The sequence below is a fragment of the Sciurus carolinensis genome, chromosome 7 (genome assembly GCF_902686445.1).
Source record: "Sciurus carolinensis chromosome 7, mSciCar1.2, whole genome shotgun sequence".
Lineage (NCBI taxonomy): Eukaryota > Metazoa > Chordata > Mammalia > Rodentia > Sciuridae > Sciurus > Sciurus carolinensis.
Genome location: NC_062219.1, coordinates 85,056,662 through 85,079,702, shown reverse-complemented (window position 1 = coordinate 85,079,702; position 23,041 = coordinate 85,056,662). Strand labels below are relative to the sequence as shown.

General features: G+C 33.3%; 1 protein-coding gene across 4 annotated transcripts in view; it reads left to right on the top strand.

The window, feature by feature from the left end:
- The window catches only part of Senp6 (SUMO specific peptidase 6), a 114,794-nt gene extending 96,960 nt beyond the window's left edge, over positions 1-17,834 (top strand). For 3 of the 4 annotated variants that reach the window (XM_047559137.1, XM_047559139.1, XM_047559136.1), the window contains 8 exons: positions 773-892; positions 2,333-2,425; positions 6,460-6,890; positions 11,709-11,812; positions 12,840-12,928; positions 13,779-13,847; positions 13,953-14,103; positions 17,318-17,834. In XM_047559137.1, the coding sequence (XP_047415093.1) occupies positions 773-892; positions 2,333-2,425; positions 6,460-6,890; positions 11,709-11,812; positions 12,840-12,928; positions 13,779-13,847; positions 13,953-14,103; positions 17,318-17,527 (1,267 nt within the window). In that variant the 3' untranslated portion in view covers positions 17,528-17,834. Of the gene's footprint in view, positions 1-772; positions 893-2,332; positions 2,426-6,459; positions 6,891-11,708; positions 11,813-12,839; positions 12,929-13,778; positions 13,848-13,952; positions 14,104-14,787; positions 14,891-17,317 lie in introns of all 4 variants that reach the window. The other variant, XM_047559138.1, reaches the window with a different exon arrangement.
- The last annotated feature ends 5,207 nt before the right edge of the window (positions 17,835-23,041 follow it).

The window sequence follows — 23,041 nt, the reverse complement described above, 5'->3', positions numbered from 1 at the left end:
CGAAGACTAAGGTAACCACCAGTCTCCTCTCTGTTGATGGATTTGCGCATTCTGGACTTTTTATATAAATGGGAGCATACACTGTGTGCTTCCTTGCAAGTAGTTTTTTACTTTCCATGTTTTTAAGGTTCTTCTCTTATCATGTGTATCACCAGTTTCTTTTTATTGTTCAACAGTATTCCACGTACATTTTATTTTTCTAATTCATTAGTTGATAGGTAATTCTGTCATTTTTTTTTCTTTTTGACAATTTTGAATAGTGCTGTTGCTAATGTTCATGTATAAATTATGTGTGCACATATGCTTACTTTACTCTTTTTTTGGGAGGGTGGGTGGAGTGTGTGGGAATTGAACTCAGGGTCACTCAACCACTAAGCCACATCCCTAACCCTATGTTGTATTTTATTTAGAGACAGGGCTTCACTAAGTTGCTTAGTGCCTCTCTTTTGCTGAGGCTGGCTTTGAACTTGCAATCCTCCTGCCTCAGCCTCCCAAACCACTGGGATTACAGGAGTGCACCACTGCACCTGGCTTACTTTACTCTTTGATTTAAAGTGTACCCTTATTTTAAATCATTAGATCTTTCAATGATCTTATTCTAAAATAATCTGGTAATTATCATTGTCCAGAGTATGGAGTAAAGTTTGCCAGTAACTTCTTTCATTTCTAAGGAATAGAGTTTTTAATGGTGACCAAATATTTATCACTGCATGACTGGTTGATTTTAATATGAATTAAACTATTATATTGAAATTATTTTTGCTTAAAATAGATATTTGGTGCTTGAAAAACTGAAGAAAGAAGAAGCTGACCGCATTCATATATTCAGTTCTTTTTTCTATAAACGCCTTAATCAGAGAGAGAGGAGAAATCATGAAACAACTAATCTGTCGTAAGTCAGACTGAAAATATTTAACAGATGTAGTAAGTTAGTCAATTTTAATTTTGTAAAAAAATCACTTTAACAGTTATCCATCAGTATCCATGGGAATTCAGTTCCTGATTTCCCCCACCCCACATGCAAATACCCAAATCTAGAGATGGTCAATTATGTAAAATTGTGCAATATTTGTATGTAGCTTGTGCACATCCGCAATATACTTTAAATCATCTCTAATGATGATAATACAGTGTAAAATGCTATATATAGTTGTTATATTCTTCAGGGGATAATGTCAAGGAAAAAAATATGTATGTGTTCAGTACAGATGTAATTTTTCCACCAAATATTTTCTGTCCTTGGTTGAATTCATGAATGCGGAATGGAGTGCCATTAGTATTTGAAAGAAAATACACGTTTCTGCAGTTCACTTGTTTATTTTCTAAATTCTACAGCCAGGGGTACTAAATAGGTTCATTTTCATTCTTTACAGGTTTGTGTTTAATTGCTTTAAAATAATCCTGCACTAATTCTAGGGTATAATTTTTCTTATCACTTACTGAGTCAACATCACTTAGTTCCATTACCAGCCTGTAAAATTATGTAATTCATAGTATTCTAATATCTCCAGAATACTTGGAATTCATAAATGTTACAGGTCTAATATCAAGAACAGTATTTCCCAAATATGACTGACTTTTTAAAATTGCTTAGATGCTTATTAAATACAGATTGCTCTTTTACTCTAGCTCTTCCATCTATATCTAAGAGGAACCTGTGAATCTGTACTTTAAATAAGCTCTTTCAATGATGATTCTTAGACAAATTAAGAAAATTCTATGCTGCATATCACATCCAAGTCATTTTGTTTATAATTCTCTCCTTATAGTGATGGCATCCATCTCTAATGCTTGACTGGTAATAGGTCAAAACATACAAGAGTGGTACATACTCTCTTAACTGTTCAATGTCTTGAGTTGATGACTGTTGTGCATAATATAAATATTTTCTACTATTTCAATAATTCCTAATTTCCATCTCAGAGTTACTAATAGTCATTGATTTTGACCTGTGCTCATAATCTATCCTGCTTCATCTAGTGTCAGATGATGCTACTTCCTGCTTTATTCTCCTTAGTTACCCTTCACAGTATAGTTGCTAGTACCAGATTTACATAATACCAATAGTAGAGAAGTCTAGGCAAGAGAATTACTGGAGCCCCGAGGCTGTAGCAAGAGGAATTAAATATATCTTTCCTCCATATTCAATGATGGGCAGTTTCATGCCTTCATCATTTCATCTAAGGTGTTCTGTTTTCTTTTCCCAGATTCTTAAACTATCTTATATGATTGTTGGAGCCATTATCTGTCAATCTATATAATTTGTAAATCACTGCATATAAGCTGAAACATTAGAGACAATTCAGAAGCTTATAGTTTATCTTTCTTACAGAATACAACAAAAACGGCATGGGAGAGTAAAAACATGGACCCGGCATGTAGATATTTTTGAGAAGGATTTTATTTTTGTACCCCTTAATGAAGCGTGAGTAAGAATTTTATGTAAATGTGATGGTAAATTTTAAACATGTATTTATAAAGTAAAGCATTCGTTCATTTTAAAACATATTTCTGAAGCTTATTATAGGTATTTAATATGCCTGTTTTATAAAAATTAATGCAGCTTCCCAATGAATCATCTAAGGTACTGAATTTTGTAAAACAATCTACTAGATATCTTTCTAATTTTGTTTTATATATCAATGCAGAATAAAGTCTTTAAAAGAAAAACAGTGATGCTTGTGGTCTAAAAAATGTTACTTTATTTCCAAAGGATAATATAGTCATATTGATGAATTTGAATATTTATTTAAAAAACACATTTGCTTTTAACACAAAAGGAAGGTGGTTGAATTTATGCCATTTGATCAAATTGAAAATCATGCTATTTGAAACGGTTTTCTGAGTAAATGGAGATGCATAAATACTTCATATGATCATCCCTGTTTTCCTCCCTTGACCATAGAGGCCTTGACATATAAAATAGAATTTTCATGCAATTAAGATTTCCAAAGTTGTTTGTTGTACGTGTGCAAGCGTCTGTGTGTGTGTGTGTGTCAGTGTGTGTGTGTTAACTATGGGTTGAACCCAGAATCTTGCGTATTGTGTAAGTGCTCTATCACTAAACTACATCCCCAGCCCTTTTTAAAATTTTATTTTGAGACATCTCCCTAAGTTGCCCGGACTGGTCTTGGAATATAATCCTTCTGCCTCAGCCTGAGTTTTATGTATTTCTCTTGCTCTTTCCCTCCCTTCCCCCTCCTCTCTTTTGGTTGTTGTTTTGTTTTGTTTTGTTTTGTTTTGTTTTGTTTTGTTTTGTTTTGTTTTGTTTTGTTTTGTTTTCCTGTGCCCTTAAGCCAAAGACCACTGGAAATTCACCTGTAGTCAAACAACTTGGGAGAAATACACCATGGGCAATTCTGGGGTCTCTTATTAAAAGGACGTATAAGAGAATTTGAGCTTTGGTTTGGTGATTTGGAGGAGAGTCTGAGGTAGTTTTCTTGAGTGATGAAGTAGCATTCACTTATTACTAAAAGAGAGAGATGTTTGATGTTTTGTGGGTTGCACTGTGACCTAGTGTCCTCCTCTGCTTAGACAAAGTTTGGCCCTACTTTGTCTCATTTATGTCATGGTTCAAGTAACCTTGCCTGAGATTAATATCCTGTGAGATTGATATCCTGTGAGATTGTTTATGTTTGATAAGTCTAGCTATGCCCGTCTGTCTTCTAAATTTGCTTTGTTTTCCTTTTCTTTCTTTGAAAAACAGATTCACTGTATAGTATAGCTAAACTCTTTATTTAAAATCTGTTTTAGAATTGTACACCTGTATTCCCAGCAACTTAAAGAGACTGAGGTAGGAAGATTACTAGAGCCCAAGAATTTAAGGCCAACTTGGGCAACAGAGTGAGACCATGTCTCCAAAATATGAATACATTAATTCATTAATTAATTAAAATAAATTGTATTTTAGGGGCTTAAGGTATACCTTAATGGTAGAGCACTTGCCTAGCATCTACAAGACCTTGAGTTAGGTCCCTGTCATCACAAAAAGACAAAACAATGTTTTAATTATGTGTGTGCTCTACTTGGTAACCCAAGCAGAGATGGATAACATAGGTCAGAACATGAGTTAGCTATAAGGCACAACTTCTCCAAAGATATATCTTTAAAGTTTTAATCTTAAGTAAAATTTAAAATTAACTGAACATTAATTTCTTCATTATCTCCAAAATAAATTTTCTTTAAATTTATTATATAAGTAACACATGAGCTGCCTAGTAGGTAAGAAAGGAAAGTTATTTGTGAGAAATGTATTATAGAAATTTAAAACAAAAGTATAATTTGAGGCACACATTATTTAAGAACAGAGGCATATCCCTCTTAGTCACTATAACTATGTATGGAAGCTACTATCAGTGTTTTTAGTATTCCTGGTGAGAGAAAAATGTGTAAAGATGCAGGGCCACTAAAGGATTCCATAAGAGGGCTGTACCATTTGCAGATGAAAAAGCCTATAAGTCACAAGGTCCTTATATTTTGTTTTTCAAAAAATTAAAGCCACAAATATTTACTAATTATATTAGATGAAGTGTCACATATTTGTCAACTATTTTATTTTTTTGATGATGCTTATTTTTTTAAGTTTATAAACTGTTGAGAACTGCTACAGCTATTGCTAAGGAATACAGGTTTGATATTTGGATATAGTTCATCTTCAGAAAGTGAAATCGGGGCTGGGGAGATAGCTCAGTTGATAGAGTGCTTGCCTTGCAAGCACAAGGCCCTGGGTTTGATCCCCAGCACCACAAAAAAAAAAAAAAAAGAAAGTGAAATTGTCTTGTTCAGCCTCTTTGCCACTGGTGATTTAAGGTTAAAATAGCTACAATTAAAATGGCTCCTAAGCTGGGGGCAGTGGTGCATGCCTGTCTATAATTCCAGTGACTAGGGAGGCTGAGGCAAGAGAATCACAAGATCAAGGCCACAGTCAGCAACTTAGTGAGACCCTCTCTCAAAACTTTTGTAAAGGGAATGGTGGTGGATGGGAATGTAGCTCAGGAGTAAAATGCCCTTTCTTGGTTCAGTTATTAGTAGACAAAAAACATTTTTTTTTTTAGCTAAAAAATAAAATGGTTCATAAAAGCAAAACCTTGGTTCTTTGAGGTTAGAGGTGATCATCTGATTCAGCTTTCTCCTTTCAGCCAGAAAGAATTTTTTTCTCCTATTTTTTAGGAGAGACAGCAGAAAAATCAAAGCTTATCCACGTTGGCAAAGTTAAGAAATATTAAAAAAAAAAACACAGGCTAAGGATATTGGTGTTAGATTGAACACCATGTTACAACATATTCATCGGGGCTGGGGAGATAGCTCAGTTGGTAGAGTGCTTGCCTTATAAGCACAAGGCCCTGGGTTCGATCCCCAGCACCCAAAAAAAAAAAAAAAACCACAACATATTCATCAATTTTTAACACATTTTTCCACATATTAACATTTCTAAAACTGAGACGTGCCTTATAGTCATCTATGTCCTTGGTTGAAATGAGAAAGTTGGTGTGTTCTTTCTACTGCCTTAGTCTTGACCTAAGTCCATTGTATACTGAGAATTAATAATTAAGAACAGGAAAAAAGTATTCATTCACCTGGCATTTGCCTTACCAATAATGAAACAAATCTTTATGACCTTTTTACTGGATCCTGTCAGATGGAGAGATAGTGCTATTTCTTAGTACTAGCTTGGGATAATCTAACATTTTGCAGGAATGAGAATGTGGAATAAGTTTTGTCCATTGAAAATATTCATTTTTTTGATTCAGCAAAATTTATTGAACACCCTACCAAATGAGAGATACTATCTAATAAGTTCTTTGACATCTGTCTATGCCCTGTCCATTATATCCCAACACATATCCCTGTCCCTCTTAAATAATAGTTTCTCAAAACAATTTGTTAGTTTAATTAATATGAGCTAGGAAGGTACAGTTTCTTACTTAGGATCTGTATGCTACTGTTGGGAGCTGTGATACCTGAATTCACTGGCATCATGATCATACACTTTGATAGCTAGAACTCTTTACTAATGTTTGAGATTTTGTAACAATGATTAAAATAGATACATTTCAATATAGCATGAAACAAAGGATTACTCATATACATATTTTCAAAATTATACCCTTCCTACTTAATAATAATAAAAACAGGCATGATACTTTTTTTTTTTTATGATACGTTTTTAAGAAGGAATTTTTCATTCTGAAAACAAGCAGATCAGAGGATTGTTTAAAAGTGATTTCAGGCTACATAATTTTAATAAAAATTGTTACTTTTGAATAGACATTGTATTGTTCACTGATCATACAAACACATGAAAACAGGTGTAAATGATTTGAAAATTGAAAAAAATTAGTATTGTTACTAAATTTGTTCACAAAAGCTTTAGAAAGAAATCATTTTAATTGATATTTACTGCCAAATATAATAAACTTTTCTAATAATGTATTTATTAGTTTCATTTGTTTTTTACAGTGCACACTGGTTTTTGGCTGTTGTGTGTTTCCCTGGTTTGGAAAAACCAAAGTATGAACCTAATCCTCATTACCATGAAAATGCAATCATACAAAAAAGTTCAACTATAGAAGATAGTTGTATTTCTTCTCCTTCTGCCAGTGAAATGGACAGTTGTTCACAGAACTCTTCTGCCAAGCCTGTAATTAAGAAGATGCTAAACAAAAAACATTGCCTAGCTGTAACTGATTCAAGTGCTGGGCAGGAAGAAAGTGACCCTTGTTACCGGAGAAACGTATGCAGTGTGAAATGTAGTGTGAAAAAAATAAATCATACTACAAGTGAAAATGAAGAATCTAATAAAGGAGAATCTGCATGCCAGAAAGTAGTTGATAGGACTAAAAATGAGAATGGCCTACAGAATGAATCTTTGAGTTCTATGCATCATCCAGGTATGTATTTCTGTGTTTTGACAAGTGAAAGAATTCAGAATAGGAATTTTTCTTAACAATCACACATTTTAAAAAATTAGGTTTATTGACATATATTACACTTAAAATAATATTCACTCATTGTATCAGTATAGCTTGAACTGTGTGATGTAATCACTACCACAACCAAAATTTAGAACCTTTTCATCACTCCAGAAAACCCCCTTTGCTTTTTTTTATAATCATTCTTCCCTTTCCCCTATAAGTGCGGTTTTGAAATTATAGTACAGGTTAAGTATCTCCAGTCTGAAATCTGAAGTGCTCCAAAATCTGAAACATTACACAAGTGGAAAATTTGTATATTTGATGTTGTGATGAGTTCCAGTCAAAATGCAGGTGCATTAAATGTTGTATAAAATTACCTTCAGGCTGTGTGTATAAGGTGTATATGAAACATCAGTGAATTTTGGGTTTAAAGTTGGCACCCATCCCAGTATATCCCATTATGTATATGTATATATTTCAAAATCTAAAAACAATACTAATATCCAAAGTAGTTCTGGTTCCAAACATTTCGGATAAGGAATATTTGGCCTATTGAAGGTTTTAATTTCCCATTTATTAGAACTTGTATTTATTTTTATTTCATAGGAAATTTACTGTATTTCAAACTAAATAGTAGTTGTACAGTCCTAGATCTATAAGTAAAATAAATTTATTATACTCAAATTTGCAGACTAGTGAGTTAAGTATAAGTGGCCAGAGGCAAAAATTAAAGCTTTCTCCTCTAAGCTATTGAAACTTGATTCATCATTCCTCATTCTTTACTATTTTAAATATGAAGAGGGGCACCTCTCCAGTATCTGCTTTTGTTTATTTGTTTGTTTAAGGGCTGAGGATTAAACCTGGCAAGTTTGATCAAACATGTTAGGCAAGTGCTCTTCCACTGAGCTACAACTCCAGTCCTAACTTCTATCTTTTTATTCCTCCTCAGCTCTAATAAATTAATTTTCTTCTGCTTGAGTCAGTTTCAGTTATATAATTTCCTTTCCAATGCACAATGACAAGAATCCATTTCATATCTTGATTTGAACACTACAAAAAGTATCTCTATCAAAACATCACATTGTATCCCATAAATAAATGCAAATCTTTTTTCAGTCCTGGTGAATAAACCAAAGGCCTTATGCATGTGAGGCCGAGTGCTCTACCACTGAACTACAAAAATGTATAGAATCCCAAGAATATGTACACGTATTATGTGTCAATTTTAAAAAGATTTGTAAGTCTGTTCCATAAAACCCATAATGTGGTGTAGTGTGTGCCTGACAGATTTCTTAAAATATAAATAGTTTAATACATTTTCCTTGGATGAGAAAAATTGTGTGGTATAGGCCATAGAAGAAATTATGTGGATTCAGAAGTAACATGTTGAAAATTGTGAGTGCCGAACATACTGTTGGTTTTGCTACCAGCTTGTATTATTTTGTGAGTCAGAAACCTTTTGTTGAGCTCTTGTAAGAATATTTTTGTTTGGTGGGCATACTAAGCTGTGTAAAGTTGATTTTAGCCCTGGAGTAGTTTACCTTTGAGAGATAAGAAGCAGAAAAGGAAAATTTAGCAAACATGCAAGAAAGTTCATTGGTGGCTAGCCAGATAAATGTTTTTCTAGCTCATTTTCCAGTCTATTTCATTAGACAGGAAATAGAATAAAAGGAGGCAAAGAACCTGCCTATGATTTTTCAGTTTCAGTATTTTAATACTTGAGGGCAGGGGAGCGGGGAACTTATCATTTGTTTGAAATCTCCAGAACAGCAAAAATTTGTACAGTGACTGCTTAGTAGTCAAGGGCAGAAATGTGGGGAATGATAAATGATAGCTATTGGGTACTGGATTTTTTTCTTTTTTAGGTTTTAAAATTGTTTGTGGGTACTGGACATGTAGTTCAGTGATAGGGTGCCTGCCTTGCATGCCTTGAGGCCCTGGGTTTGTTCCCTAGAGGCAAAGCAGGGCAGGGGTGTTGATTGTTATAGTTGTATATATATGTGAATATACAGTTATCCTCTGGTATCCATGGAGAATTGGTTACAGATTTCCTTGCTTCCCCCAAGTATACCCAAATCTGTGGGTACAAGGTTTTTTATTTATTGGTTTTTCTCTCTTGTGGTACTAGGGATTGACTCCAGGGCCTCACATATTCTAGGTGATTGCTCTTCCTCTGGACTACATCAATGGAAGGACTGTGAAACAAGTGTTTCACAGAACATTAATGTATCATTTTTATGTTTGTAGTAACACCTGTACTATTTTTTTTTTTAGTGTTTGCTTTAATCCATTGTTGATAGTGTCCCACAGTTTGAAAATAGTGCTCTAAAGTGGGTCTGTGCATTTTTTGGTAGTGAGGTTCTATAGTTTTCATCAGATGTTTCCAAGGGATCATTGGCTCAAAAGTACATTAAATTATTTCTTTCTAGATATGTCTTTACCAGGATGCTTAAGAACGGATGCTTACACAGTTTGTCCTATATACAATGATGGTGTATCAGAAGTTAGTATAAAAAGAACTTGTAAAGCTTTTTGTGAACCATTTAATATCTAAATAATTAAATTCCATTTGGTCTGAGAACATAGCTAACAGAATATAAATGATGTATTTTAGACAGTTTTAAAATAATTTTAGCTATCAAAGACATAGTTACCAATATTGACGACTAATGTTAGACAAAATGCAGTCGTAGTATGTTAAGTGGAATTGTATCTAATCCCAGAGATTAGGTTTTTAAGGTCAGCTGTATGAAAAGCACTTGCTATTTTTTCTGTTGAGCACCATTCGCAATAGTTAACTTACTATGGTGCATGAAACATGTTTAAACTTGAGAATCAAAAGCATCTTCAAATGGTCTCACTATGAGAAACTCTCAGGAATTGACATTTATTGAAAGAAAAACTGATTGAGTCTACACGCCTATAATCCCAGCAGCTGGGGAGGCTGAGGTAGAATTGCAAGTTCAAATCCAGCCTCAACAACTTAGTGAGACCCACTCAAAAGAAAAAAAATATGGAAAAAAGGGCTGGGAATGTTGCTCAGTGGTTAAGCACCCCTAGGTTCAACCCCCAAAACCCTCCCCCAAAGGAAAAAAAAAAGAAAAACTTGAGTTGCTACCACTATTTACTCCAGGACATTTACTTATTGACATTGATAATGGAGGTAATTGAATGAATTATTTAATTCATTTTCTTTTTGATATGCATATATAATTTAATTGTTGTAAGGTAAATATTCATATGACCACAGTTCCTCTAGATAAGTATGACTTGCTGTTAATAACCCAATTAATAATACTAACTAATTCTTAATTGCCAGAGGTTTGGGCAAATTTTATTCAAATAAAGATGTTTTAATTTTAAACAAACATGAAAATATAGCTTTGAAAAAGATAAGTTGAAGAGATTTTTTTTTTTTTTTTTTTTTTTTTTTTTTTTTTTTGCGGTACTGGGGATTGAACCCAGGGCCTTGTGCTTGCAAGGCAAGCACTCTACCAACTGAGCTATCTCCCCAGCCCGAGATTATTGTTTGTATAACAAAATGGTTTATCATCGGGCTTGAATAGTTATTGTAAATAGTATGCTTCTGATCATAGTATTTAGGCTTTTGTGTGTCTTTTCAGGAGTACATTTCATTTTGCTTCCTTTGCAACATGTTTAAATTAATATTTTAACCCCTTACAACTTAATAACAACCAAAATAAACTTTATATTATCTAAAATACCAAAAAGTCATACTTTATAAATTTTGTACGTGATGTGCTCTGTATTAAACAATATTGATATATTTGATATTAAAATCCCTGACTCAGGCCTTACTGCTTTCATATAAACCTTACGTTTCTTTGAAACATTTTGTGTAAATAAGCTTCTTTCAGCAAAAGAATTTATTTTTAATGATTTACTTTCTTGGAACAGAAAGGACCCATTAAAAGTAGCCAGTTAAGCTTTTTTCTGTGATTCATATTACTTTTTTTGTGGCTGAAGATTGAAACCAGGGTCTTGTGTACACTAGGAAGCACTTTACCACTGAGCTACATACATCTCCAGCACCTACAATTAGATTGTGTGGTTTGATGTTTTGAAAAGTCTATGGATGTAACCAGGCATGAAGGAAAATGCATAGTTGGGGAACTTTTCCATAACACTACCACACTAACATGATTATCATTTTTATATTTTCCTTTTTAATTATTTACTTAAAAGCAAGCCTGTTTACTTAATTTTAATCAATTTTTTACATTTTTATTGTATAATTTTTCATATTTTCAGTTTTAATTTTAAAATTGTACATTATTTTGTGTTCTAAAATTTGCTAGTTTTGTTATTGAGCATTTATATTATTTTCAGATTGTTTTAATTTCCATTATGAGTTTAAAATATCTGGGATGCCTAGTACAACAATGTTTATCTACATATATACATACATTATATATTTAAGTATATGCACATTTAATCCTATAACTGATATATATCTTTTAAATTTTAATGAGTTTCAGGGTCTAAGTAGTAGAAACAATTCAGTAATTGAGATGTCAATTCAGGTTTTTTTTGTTTGTTTGTTTGTTTTTTGGGGTGCTGGGGATCGAACCCAGGGCCTTGTGCTTGCAAGGCAAGCACTCTACCGACTGAGCTACCTCCCCAGCCCCCAATTCAGGTTTTTATTTAAATACTTTTTATTTGTGACCTTACAAAGTGAATTTTATATCCTTATCTACTATACCACTGATTAACTACTTGCATTAATTTTAGCTATAGGTATGACCTGTTTTATTATGTTTCCTGTTGATACAGATGGCTTAAGCAAAATCAGACTAAGCTATGGTGATGAATCAGCTGAAGGTAGTAAAATGCTTGAAGATGAACTCATTGACTTCTCAGAAGATCAGGATAACCAGGTAAAACCTAAAGTCTGGCAAAATACTCTGTTTTTATCTAAAGATTTTCTTTACTGTCTTATAAGCAGTTCCTTCAACCAGTAAAAAACTCATCATGGCGTTTGAAATTTGGGTCATACCTCAAAACATAAATTTAGTTTTCAAGTCAGAGATTACCAGGATAAATGTATTAGCACTGCTGTTGTTTAGCTGCTGTAATTTGGGCTGGCCTCTAACATTACCTCTGAAAGTTTTAATATAAAATTAATTTCCACCTGGGCATGGTGGCACACATCAATAATACCAGCAACTCAGGGGGATCACAGTTGAAGGCCAACCTTGGCAACTTGGTGAGACCCTGTCTCTATGTGAATTAATAAATAGATAGAGTGATAAGCTGGGGATATGGTTCAGTGGTAGTGTGCCATTGGATTCAATCAATCCCAAGTGCCACCAAATGTTTTTATTTCTCTCCCCATAGCCCAGCTGCCAGTTCCTCCTCACCTTCCTCTTTTAAAGCATTATTGGATCATACTTTGTAGTCTAACTTGATAGTCAGGAAAATGTTTAAATTTTCAATTATGTAGCATATGAGCATAGAAATATTATATCTTTTTTTTCACTTTTCTGGTGATTTTTCATCAATTTAATGTTTATATGTCTTGAGCAGATAATTTAACATAACAGGTGAATTTTAATATACATTATGAATATTAAGAATAGTGTATATTTTTTAGAATATTTTATAGTTTGAATTAAATAGGACCTTATATTTAAAAATCATAAGAGTCCTACAGCAGATCATTACTTTTTTGACCTTTCTTTAGTTGTTAGGACAAACTGTTTACACAGCAGTAAAGATTGCTTTATATGGTACCCTTTTTTTTTTCCTTTTTGCTTATTATACTAAAACCAAAAAAACAAATTTTTTTGTGATGTCACTTGGTTTACAACATATGACTGTAGATTTTTTCCCAATATATACAGGTTGAGCATCCCTAATTTGAAATCCATATTTTAAGTACTAATAGCATGCTGTCTCTTATAGGATGATAGCAGTGATGATGGATTCCTTGCTGATGACAATTGCAATTCAGAAATAGGACAGTGGCATTTAAAGCCTACTATCTGTAAACAGTAAGCAATAACTGTATCTTGTAAGCTATATGATAATTTTTATTTAGTTTTTTCTTAAACAAATATTTAATTATAATTCACAAGTGCTATCAGGGTCATTGAGGAAAAGTGGGGCATGCTACCAGGGATCAAGGATGGGGAGAATAGGTAATCATTTCAGTACCCCATTTGCCCATTTTTCCAACCTCTTCATTAATCCTTAGCACACAGAGAAAGAGAAGAGTCTACTCCAGATCTCCTCCTCCCCTCTCCCCCCCTCCCCACCATACACACACATTTTAGCTAATAACCTAGACCTCACTCATTTCAGGACCTTTGGCACTACACGTACTTACTTGGATTTATAACATAGCTGTATAAATAGAAGTTTTTTGAAGAATTAAGTGTTCTGCAGTGGAATCCTTAAAACACACACACACACACCCTAAATTATTAATTTTATGTGATGATTATTTGCTTTAATATCTGTAATAGGTCTCAGTTAAAAGATGGGATTATTTTCCTTCTTTGACATGGCCCCACTTTTTTTTTTTAAGTGGGGGGGTGTTCAAATTTTTGGCTGTTTTGTTTTTCTACTAAATTTTAAAGTATTATTAGGAATCAACTATGAAAGTTTAGTGTAATATATTTATAACCAAGAATTAAATTAATAGTGTACAACTGAATGTTTACTATAACCATCAATACCTAATAGGTTGCTTGGATCTCTAAGGTTTATTTTTCTTCCAGTTTTACTGAGGCAAACAGTGAATTTTGAAGTTTTAAAATTTTATTGTTAATATGCTATAGGTCTTTCATTGTTTTTGTAACATTGTAAAGTATTCAATTTTTGGCCATTTCTACTCTGCAGACCTTGTATCTTACTTATGGACTCACTCAGAGGCCCTTCTCGGTCAAATGTTGTCAAAATTCTAAGAGAGTAAGTTCAAAATTGCACCTCACTCTTTGTTTTGTATTTGTTAGAGATGAGGCAGTTTATATATTTATATATGTGTATGTTCTTATTATACATGCATCATTGCAGGTATTTAGAAGTGGAATGGGAAGTTAAAAAAGGAAGCAAAAGAAGTTTTTCTAAAGATGTTATGAAAGGCTCTAATCCAAAAGTTCCACAGCAAAACAACTTCAGTGATTGCGGTGTATATGTATTACAGTATGTAGAGAGCTTTTTTGAGGTGAGTTTCAGTTTGTTGGATCTGACATAATTGATAACGAACATGTATTTGACTTTATTTTTGTATAATGAACAGTGAGGAACTATTTTCCTGTTATTTCAAAATTTATTCCAGGGAGGAAGAATTTATCAATTGGAAAACTTTAAAAAAAAATTCCTTGTGAATAGCTCAGTTGGTAGAGTGCTTGCCCTGCATGCACAAGGCCCTGGGTTCAATCCCTAACACCACAAAAACAAACAAACAAAAATTCTTTGCAATACTGGGAATCAAAGCTAGGTATACTCTACCAAGGTAGGGCTACATTCCCAACCCTATTTAAATTTTGAGACTGAATCTCCTTAAGTGTCCCAGGCTGACCTCGAACTTGGAATCTTCCTCCCTCAATTGCTGGAATTTTAGGAATGTGCCACCAGGTCCAGCACTAATTGGAGAACTTTTAAGACATACAGGTCACCAAATCCAAGATATGTTAGACCCCAATTCCAGCACTGATCAGCCTATCCTGTTTACTGGTTCTTTCCACCTTGACCAATCTCTCTTGTAGTTCCTACTGTCTCTTTTCTCTCCTTCACAGAATTTTTGTTTTGTTTTGTTTTGTTTTGTTTTTATACCAGGGATTAAACCCAGGGGTACTTAACCACTGAACCACATCCACAGCCCTTTTTATTTTTTATTTTGAAACAGGGTCTCACTAACTTGCTGAGGCTGGCTTGGAACTTGTCCTCCTGTCTCAGCCTCCTGAACTGCTAAGATTACAAGCGTGCACCAGCATGTCAGCCCTTGAAAAGTAATTGTATTCATTGTCTTCATTTCCTACTTCTCAAATCTCTAAAATCGAGTATCATTTTTACCCTTACATTAAAATTGTTCTTCTCATAACCATTTAACATTTGACCATTTTTCACTCTTTTCCTTTGACATCAGAGTAATAGTACCACATATATCTCCCTTAGATATTCTTTAGTTATCTTGACCCTTCTTGATCCACCATGCAGTGGATGAACCATAAAATCCTGTCTCTTAGTGTCAGTCTATATATTATCTTATCCCTGCTGCCACTTTCCAAGTCCCGTATGCTAGCAACACTATCATAGGCTTCTGTATAGATTCCCATTCTTCTATCTCATTTTCCTGTTCTTCCTACCTTCTCTTTTTCATAATTGTTTTTTGAAAACCCAAATCTAATCATGTTACTTTTCCTCCTTAATTTTTTTTAGTAGCCACCACAATGATGATGTTATTATTATTACTAATTTCTCCCCCTCACTGCCTGTACTGGTTTTTTTTTTTTTTTTGTACCTGGAATTGAACTCAGGGGCACTTGGCACTGAGCCACACTCCCAGCCTTATTTTGTATTTTATTTAGAGACAGGGTCTCACTGAGTTGCTTAGTGCCTTGCGTTTTGCTGAGGCTGGCTTTGAACTCTCCATCCTCCTGCCTCAGTCTCCCAAACTGCTGGGATTACAGGTGTTCACCATATCCGGCTGTACTATTTTATAATGCCCTTAAATTTACTAGGAGGGTTCATACAACCATTGTAAAGCAACCACAGTGAAGGGCTTTCTCCCCTGGGAACTATCATCTAGGAAGGGTTCGGGGAACCCTCGCAGCTTCCAGGGTCTACCACATCTCCAGGCAGAAGCCATTCCCCTATGCTTGAGAGGCATAGGTCAGTTATAAGGTTCCCTCCATCCCTGAGATTCTGGCCTTGTTTGTTACAGCTGTCGCTGGCTCCTCCGTACCTCTAAGACAACACCAAGTCAACCTTATCCAACCATAGCTTTATTGAATTCAAGAGTGCCCTAAAATTAATTACTAAGAAAAAAAGCCAGACACATGGCTGGTGTTTTTTGTAGAAGCAAAAATGTTCACTTTTCGTTCCAGGTAAATTGTTTCATAACCCAGTGTCTTCATCCAGACTCCCGTAAAAGAGCTGAAATGCTTAGGATATAGCTAAGCACAGCATTCAGAGAAGGTACAAATTTGTAAGATTGTCAGAGCTTCACTCAGCCCCCTTTCCAGTCCTGCCTTAAACGTTATAGTGTCTTCTTGTTGCTGTTAAAGACCAGTATCTTTCAAATGTCCTATGATCCAGGATCTATATAAGCTTCTAGCCTCATTTTCTGACCATTTTCATTCTAGCATTCTATATATCAGCCAGCAGAAAGTTATTCAGTTTTTCATATTGTATCTTGTCCTTTCTTATCTCTAAGGCTTAGTACATATTTCTTACTGTGATACTCTTCCCTATTGCTTCTGTCATTTCTTGACTGGTTAATGTTTACTTGTTCTTTAGGTTTAGTTTAAACATCAGTTCCTCTTAGAATTATATTATTTCTCAGATGTTTATCCTCATAGTGTTCTATACTTTTGTCATAATACTTGTTGTATTCATTGTTTTAATTGTTGAATTCTTTGTCTGGTCTGGGGCTGACACCTTTTTATAAAGGACAAGAAAGTTAAGTGTTTTAGGCTTCAGGCATACAACCTCTATTGCTACTCTCAGTTCTACTGTTGTGCAAAAATCCACACACCATATATGAATGAGATTACGTGTTTGTATTCCAATAAAACTATTACATGGGCTAGGAGTGTCACTTAATGGAAGAACACTTGCCCGTCATGCATGAGGCCCTATGTTTGATCCCCAGCATTGCCAAAAAAAAAAAAAAGAAAGAAAAGTTTATTATTTCTGGAATGCAGAATTTGGCTTAATGGTTATAGTTTGCCAGCCTCTAATCCAGATTTAAGATCTATACACAGGGGGCTGGGAGTATAGCTCAGTTGGTAGAATGCTTGCCTCATAAGCACAAGATCCTGGGTTCAATCCCCAGCACTGCACATTTCTGGTACGCAGCATAGCACCTGGCATATGATAGGTAATGAATAAATATATATCAATATTTTCTTTTTTAAAAATCATTCATTTTATTCTTTTTATTTCTATTAGATACAAATTTATAATGTACATAATTTCTTATAGTACATATATATGAATTTGAATATATCTGTTTGAAGAATGAATGCTTAAAATGTTTTTATTAGCTCTTTGCGGTTATACATAGTAGTTGAGTTCATCTGGACAAGTTCAGACATGCATGGAAATCAATTTCAGTTGATACTTTCATTTTCAACTTTGGACTATTTTTGTGGTTGAAGCTAAAATGTTATTGATTATAATTTTCTAAAAGGCATTTAATCTTTTCTTTTCAGAATCCCATACTAAATTTTGAGCTACCTATGAATTTAGCGAACTGGTTTCCTCCCCCAAGAATGAGAACAAAAAGAGAAGAAATCCGAAATATAATTCTGAAGCTACAAGAAAGTCAGAGCAAAGAGAAGAAACAGCCTAAGGACAGTTCCTCAGTGGAAGCATCTTTAGGTGAAAAAACAGAACAGTACGTCAACAGTGTCTCAGATTGACCAGAAGACTGTTGCTTGTTGCTTTCAGAAACTAAGTGACTTTAAATTTTGGGTATAGACAGTAAAGAATTGAAGTACTCACTACTCAGAGTGATTTGGAGATGTTAATGCTTGTATAAATGTCATATAATTAATTTCCAAAGGAGTATGTATTAAGTAAAAGTCTGTAAATATGTTAATGAGGCCAATTTTTCCAGCATTTATAATTATTTTTTTCACTTGTTAGGAAGCTTTTATGTATTTTCTGTTAATAGTACTTAAAACTGCAACTTCTAAACACAAAATAAATAAAAAAATATTTATAGGAGGAAATGATTAATCTGATATTCTTTAGTGAACTTGTATAGTTCCTTCAGTGGGTTTGATTTATTTTGTGGGAATAGTTAAGTATCTATGATAATCTTTTGACTTTTTACTTTTGTTCTAAAATAACTCAAAATGTGAAAATAATATTAAATCTAAGGCACTTTGAACTAAGAAAACATCTTCATATACTTGTATAGCAAGAAAAAGTAACAGCTTTTCAGTTCATACACTCTTATGTGTTAAGAAAATCCAGAAGTGTAGTAAATATTTATAACTTTACACAAATACTTAGGAATAAACAGTATTGAGAAATTTAAAGAAAACTACCCTTGAACTATACTACCAAAAAATAACTAGCGTACATTATTATAAAATGAATTTCTGAAGACATCAAAGACTCAGGTTAAAACTATTTTGGTAAGTGCAGCTTGAATTTCAAATACCCCATGTTACCTTTCCATATTAAATCTTAAAGTATGCTGCAATCTGTGTGATATAGTTAATTGAAAAACATTTTTAATCTGCGTAAACAGGAATTTAAATAGGAATTGCTATTTTTTGTAACAACTTTTGCTATTTTTTATTGCTTGTTTTGATCTTATTTTGATAAAGTATCAGACTTATGCTTGAGTTTTTCAGTGCAAATTATTTTTACATGTAAAAGTACTATCTTTAATCATATAATGCAGCAAAAATCTCCCTTTAAAATGCTAAAATGTGGCATTAGGGGTATAGCTCAGTGGTAGAGTGCATACTTAGCTCATGTGAGGGCACTGAGTTGAATCCCCAGCACCAAAAAAAATAAAAATACTAAAATGTGAAGGTTTTGATGACACATTTGCAACTCATATAGAGGTCTTGCATATATTTGTAGAAACTATTCCTTATTTTTCAAATGAAATGGTATACATTCTTTCCAGTTGAGACTTGAAATATATATTTTAAGTCATTTTTTGTTTAATAAGTAATGGATTTTTAAATGCAAGTATAAAAAATAATAATTTTAAAAAGGCCATTTCTATAGCAGCAATTATTTTATTTCTAACTTGGCTGGCTCTGGTATTGTGATCAACAACTTAGAAGGTTTTCTTGAATTTAATGTAGTTCATGAGTATGTTTGGGGTTGACTAGAAAATTGTTAACACAAAATGCCTATTGAGACACTCAGTGAGTGCAATTTTAAAATATAAACTTAAGGAAGATCACCATTAGTGATATAGATTATGTTTCTTTGTTACTATGATCTTAACATTTTTTATTTCTGATTATTTCTTTTTAGTAATCCCTTAGGGCTAGTAGGTTAGATAATTAGTTCAGATATGAAAAGCAAAGGTTGTATGGCATAATGCTTTTGACTCTATTCAAGCTAAGACAAAAAAGAGAGATTCTTTTTTAAAAATAATACCTAAGTTTTTTCAGTGAACTGTATTTTGCCAGAATTTGTTGGTACTGAAAAAAACTATTCCAGGGGCTGGATGTGGTGGCACATGCCTGTAATTGCAGCTGTTCGGAAGGCTAGGCATGAGAATCACTGAGCCTGAGAGATCAAGTTCAGCCTGGGCAACATAGATTCTGTCTCCAAAAAAAAGAGAGAGAGAGAAAAAAAGAAAGAAGCTATTATAAAATGTCTATTTGTTTTCTTTTAATTTCAGGTGGTTACATTTTATACTCAGATAATTTTTGATAAACTAAAATTATAACTTGTCCCTTGGGCCAACTCTTGTCAGTATTTTAATTTTAACACGAAAAATATAGATTGATGTATGTCATTTTTCTAGAAGTATAGATATTACTCAGATATTTGATGGTATTTGTCTCACCCTGTGTGAAATTTTATTTTTGAAAGTAATGCTAATGACTTTTGCATTATATATTGCATATATATTGAAATCTTTGGAGGTTGTCAGGTTACACTTAATAATTATGTACTCTGGTACCTTCTATATGTAGTTTAGAGTGGATATCAGCCTTTTAAAATGTGTGATTAATAAGTATTTAGAAATTGTGAAACAACTTTAAGGTCTAGCGGTTTGCTACTGGACACTGAAACTGCATGACGAGTATCTGGTGTCTTAACTAATTAGATAGATTTGTTGTATTGGTTTTCTTGTTGGATAGAATAACAGTTAATCATTTTTAGAAGAGTTTTAGATTACTTGCCATAAAATTTGTATGTGTCTTAGCTCTTGGTAGTTTAGGAGCAAAAGTGATGTTTAGTCCCTTCCCTTTAATGTTGCTATACCTACTTCAGAAAGTTGAAAACTTAATGATTATTTCAAGTTCACTTAAGCCTAAAACAGTTAGCTTTTGTTTGCATAGTAACCTGTACTCACACACTTAGTCAATTAAATGTAGGTTTTATTTGAAAACACAAATTTACCTAAATTGCATCTTGTTCTAAGTCACCAAAATGAATTCAATATTTTTTTTAAAAACTATCCATGATCTCTGAAGACTATAAGATATAATGTAAAAAGAATAACAGTTTTAATTTCCTAAAAATTAAAAATGTACTTGAAAGTCTCAAGACAATTCACTGGAAATAATAAAGAATATATTTTAATATCTAATATAAGATCAAGAGTTGGTATAGTAAAGTTATGGAAATGTTAACAGTGGAAAAGAAAAACTTGGTCAGAAGAAACAGTAGCTTACAGAGACGAGGCTGTGCGGTGCTGTATGTCTAGAACAGATACAGGTATCAGAGATGCTCTACAGATTAGGGCAAAATGAAAGTGAGCAGATTATTGTGAGGGCATATCCAGCCTGTCTAGTCAAGCAGATGTAAATATTTTACCAATAAGACAACCAAATGTACAGAGAAAACCAGACTGCACTGGGAAGTGTTACCTGTTTAAAAAAAAAGAGTGCTGAGATAATCCAAAAGGAGTTTTTAATAGGAGGAATTGGTTGACCAAGTCAAAGCACTGTGAAACCTGGAGAAAACTAGCCCGATCATCTCGATAAACTAGATCAAGGGATAATGGCAGACTCCCCTCAATTAGTGTTAAGGAAATCAAGGTGCAGTGGACTCAAAGATGCCATAGACCCATGGTCTGAAACAGAAAAGTTGAAAGTTTAGAGGTTTTTATTTTTATTGAAAATGATTACAGTTAAATTGTCCTTGTTGCAGATGATTACAGTGAGGAGGATAGTGTCCAAAACCAGAATTTTTATGTAGAAATACGCATGAAACTCATCAGGGGAGCTTTTCAAACTGCACATGCCCAGGTTTCAAACCCAGTGGTATCAAGAATTTTCCAGGTATTTCTGGTGCACACCTGCAGCAAACCATCAATTTGAAAGGATCTTTGTCCCTGACAACTTTCAAATTTATGGTTCCAAAGATAATGAAGCTTTCTATTTCTTACCCCTCAGATCCTTTACCTTTCCACCCTCCCACACACACAATTTTCATTGAAAATTAAATTGTTACTAAGCCTTTGCTGGCAAATGTCCTGATTTTTAAAAGGAAGAAAGTAAAATCTGCAAATGATGAAGTAGTATAGTCTTTTTTTTTTTTTTTTTTTTTTTTTTGATACTCTGGGGATTGAACCCAAGACCCCATTCATGCTAGTTAAAAGCTCTACCAATGAGCTATATCCCTAACCCAAGTTTAAGTTATTCTTTTGATAAAGATTCTTGAATGAACCACCACATGGATGGTTTGTGAAATCTTCAAAGCATAGGTTACTAGAAGCCATAGGACCAATAAAAGCAAAATTATGGTTTTTGTTTAGTTTTTAATAGAATTTTGAATTAGTCAGTCTGTAGAATGTAGACAGATGAGAAGTTCTCAAAGTGTGTTTAATAACTAGTTTTGATAAATAATAGATTCAAGTTCGTTGTGAAAACGGTTTAAACCAAGTTAAGTGGGTTTTCTTATACTGCTTCCTAAAGCTTTTAATATGCTAATGTACAGAGATATTAAATAAGAGGAAAATACAAACCATGCATACTGTAGCATTGACCATATCTAGCTCTTTCTCTTTTGGACTGAACTTATAAATACTACCAGTCAGGAGATAGTTAACTTTGAGCTATCTGTGAACTGAACTTGAAGAGAAGATGCTTTTTAAACTCAATTTTTAAAAAATGTTTTATTAATACTTGGGTGTATGATTTGGAAATCTAAAAATAAGTGACTAGTGTCTTGATGAAGTGAGGTTTTATAGTAAGTGTTTTTCTTTAACCATGATGAAAATATTTACAAATTATTTTATACAAGTAATTCTAGGTGAAAAATGAATTTTGGTGATAACTAATCTCTCATAAGAGCATCAAATCTCCTAAACTCCTAAAATTGTGTAAAAATATCAAAATAAGTTGATTATCTGTAGACTTTTCATTCTACCTGAACTCTTGACTTGCAAGATTAAATCTTCCCTGATTTAGTACTTCATTCTCCATTACTTTAGAATTAAACAATAGATGATCTTTATAAGCATTTTTTTCCTAAAGAAATCTGTGCAAAAAAGTACTCAATAAGCTACAAAGTATTATTAATATACTTCTGATTTTTTAAGTTCTCTAGTAACTGAAAAATTATTCAAACCTGTTAAAATGTATTATCATAATTAGCTTTATACATGCTAACAGCAGAGGATTTGATAAAACAGCAAATTAGATGAAATTATCCTTAAATATTGAATAAATGTTATGAGTCCCTACTTTGTACTAAGTGCTGGAGGTTAATACGGAGCCAAAAAGACACCATTTTTTTGGAGCTTCCTTATGATGTGTTAGGAAATACATCTGTTAATTACCCAACAATTATTTTAATCAAGTGCCATTCAGGAAACGCATAGAATGTATTAAGATAATATAGTCTGTTCTGGGAAGGTTAGAGACTTCCTGAAAGTGTGACATTTGAACTGGTGATAGATAAAATTGAACAGTGCAGGCAGGGAAAAGAGGAATATCAGTTGAGGGCTATACAAAGGCCCTTAAATAGGAAGATGTGTGATTTGTCCTCAATGATAATAGCCTCATTTTATTAAGCACATACTAAGTATTAGACATTGATCTAAGTGTTTCAGCTGAATGAATTCATTTATTCGTCACAGTGACCTTATATAAAATATGTACTGTTAATACTCCCAATTTATGGGACTGTTTGGTCCAAAGAAAATTATCCCCTAAAGACTGGACTTTGAATTCACAATCTTACCCAAAGAGGCTAGATTAACCTGTGCTAGATAGAAAATG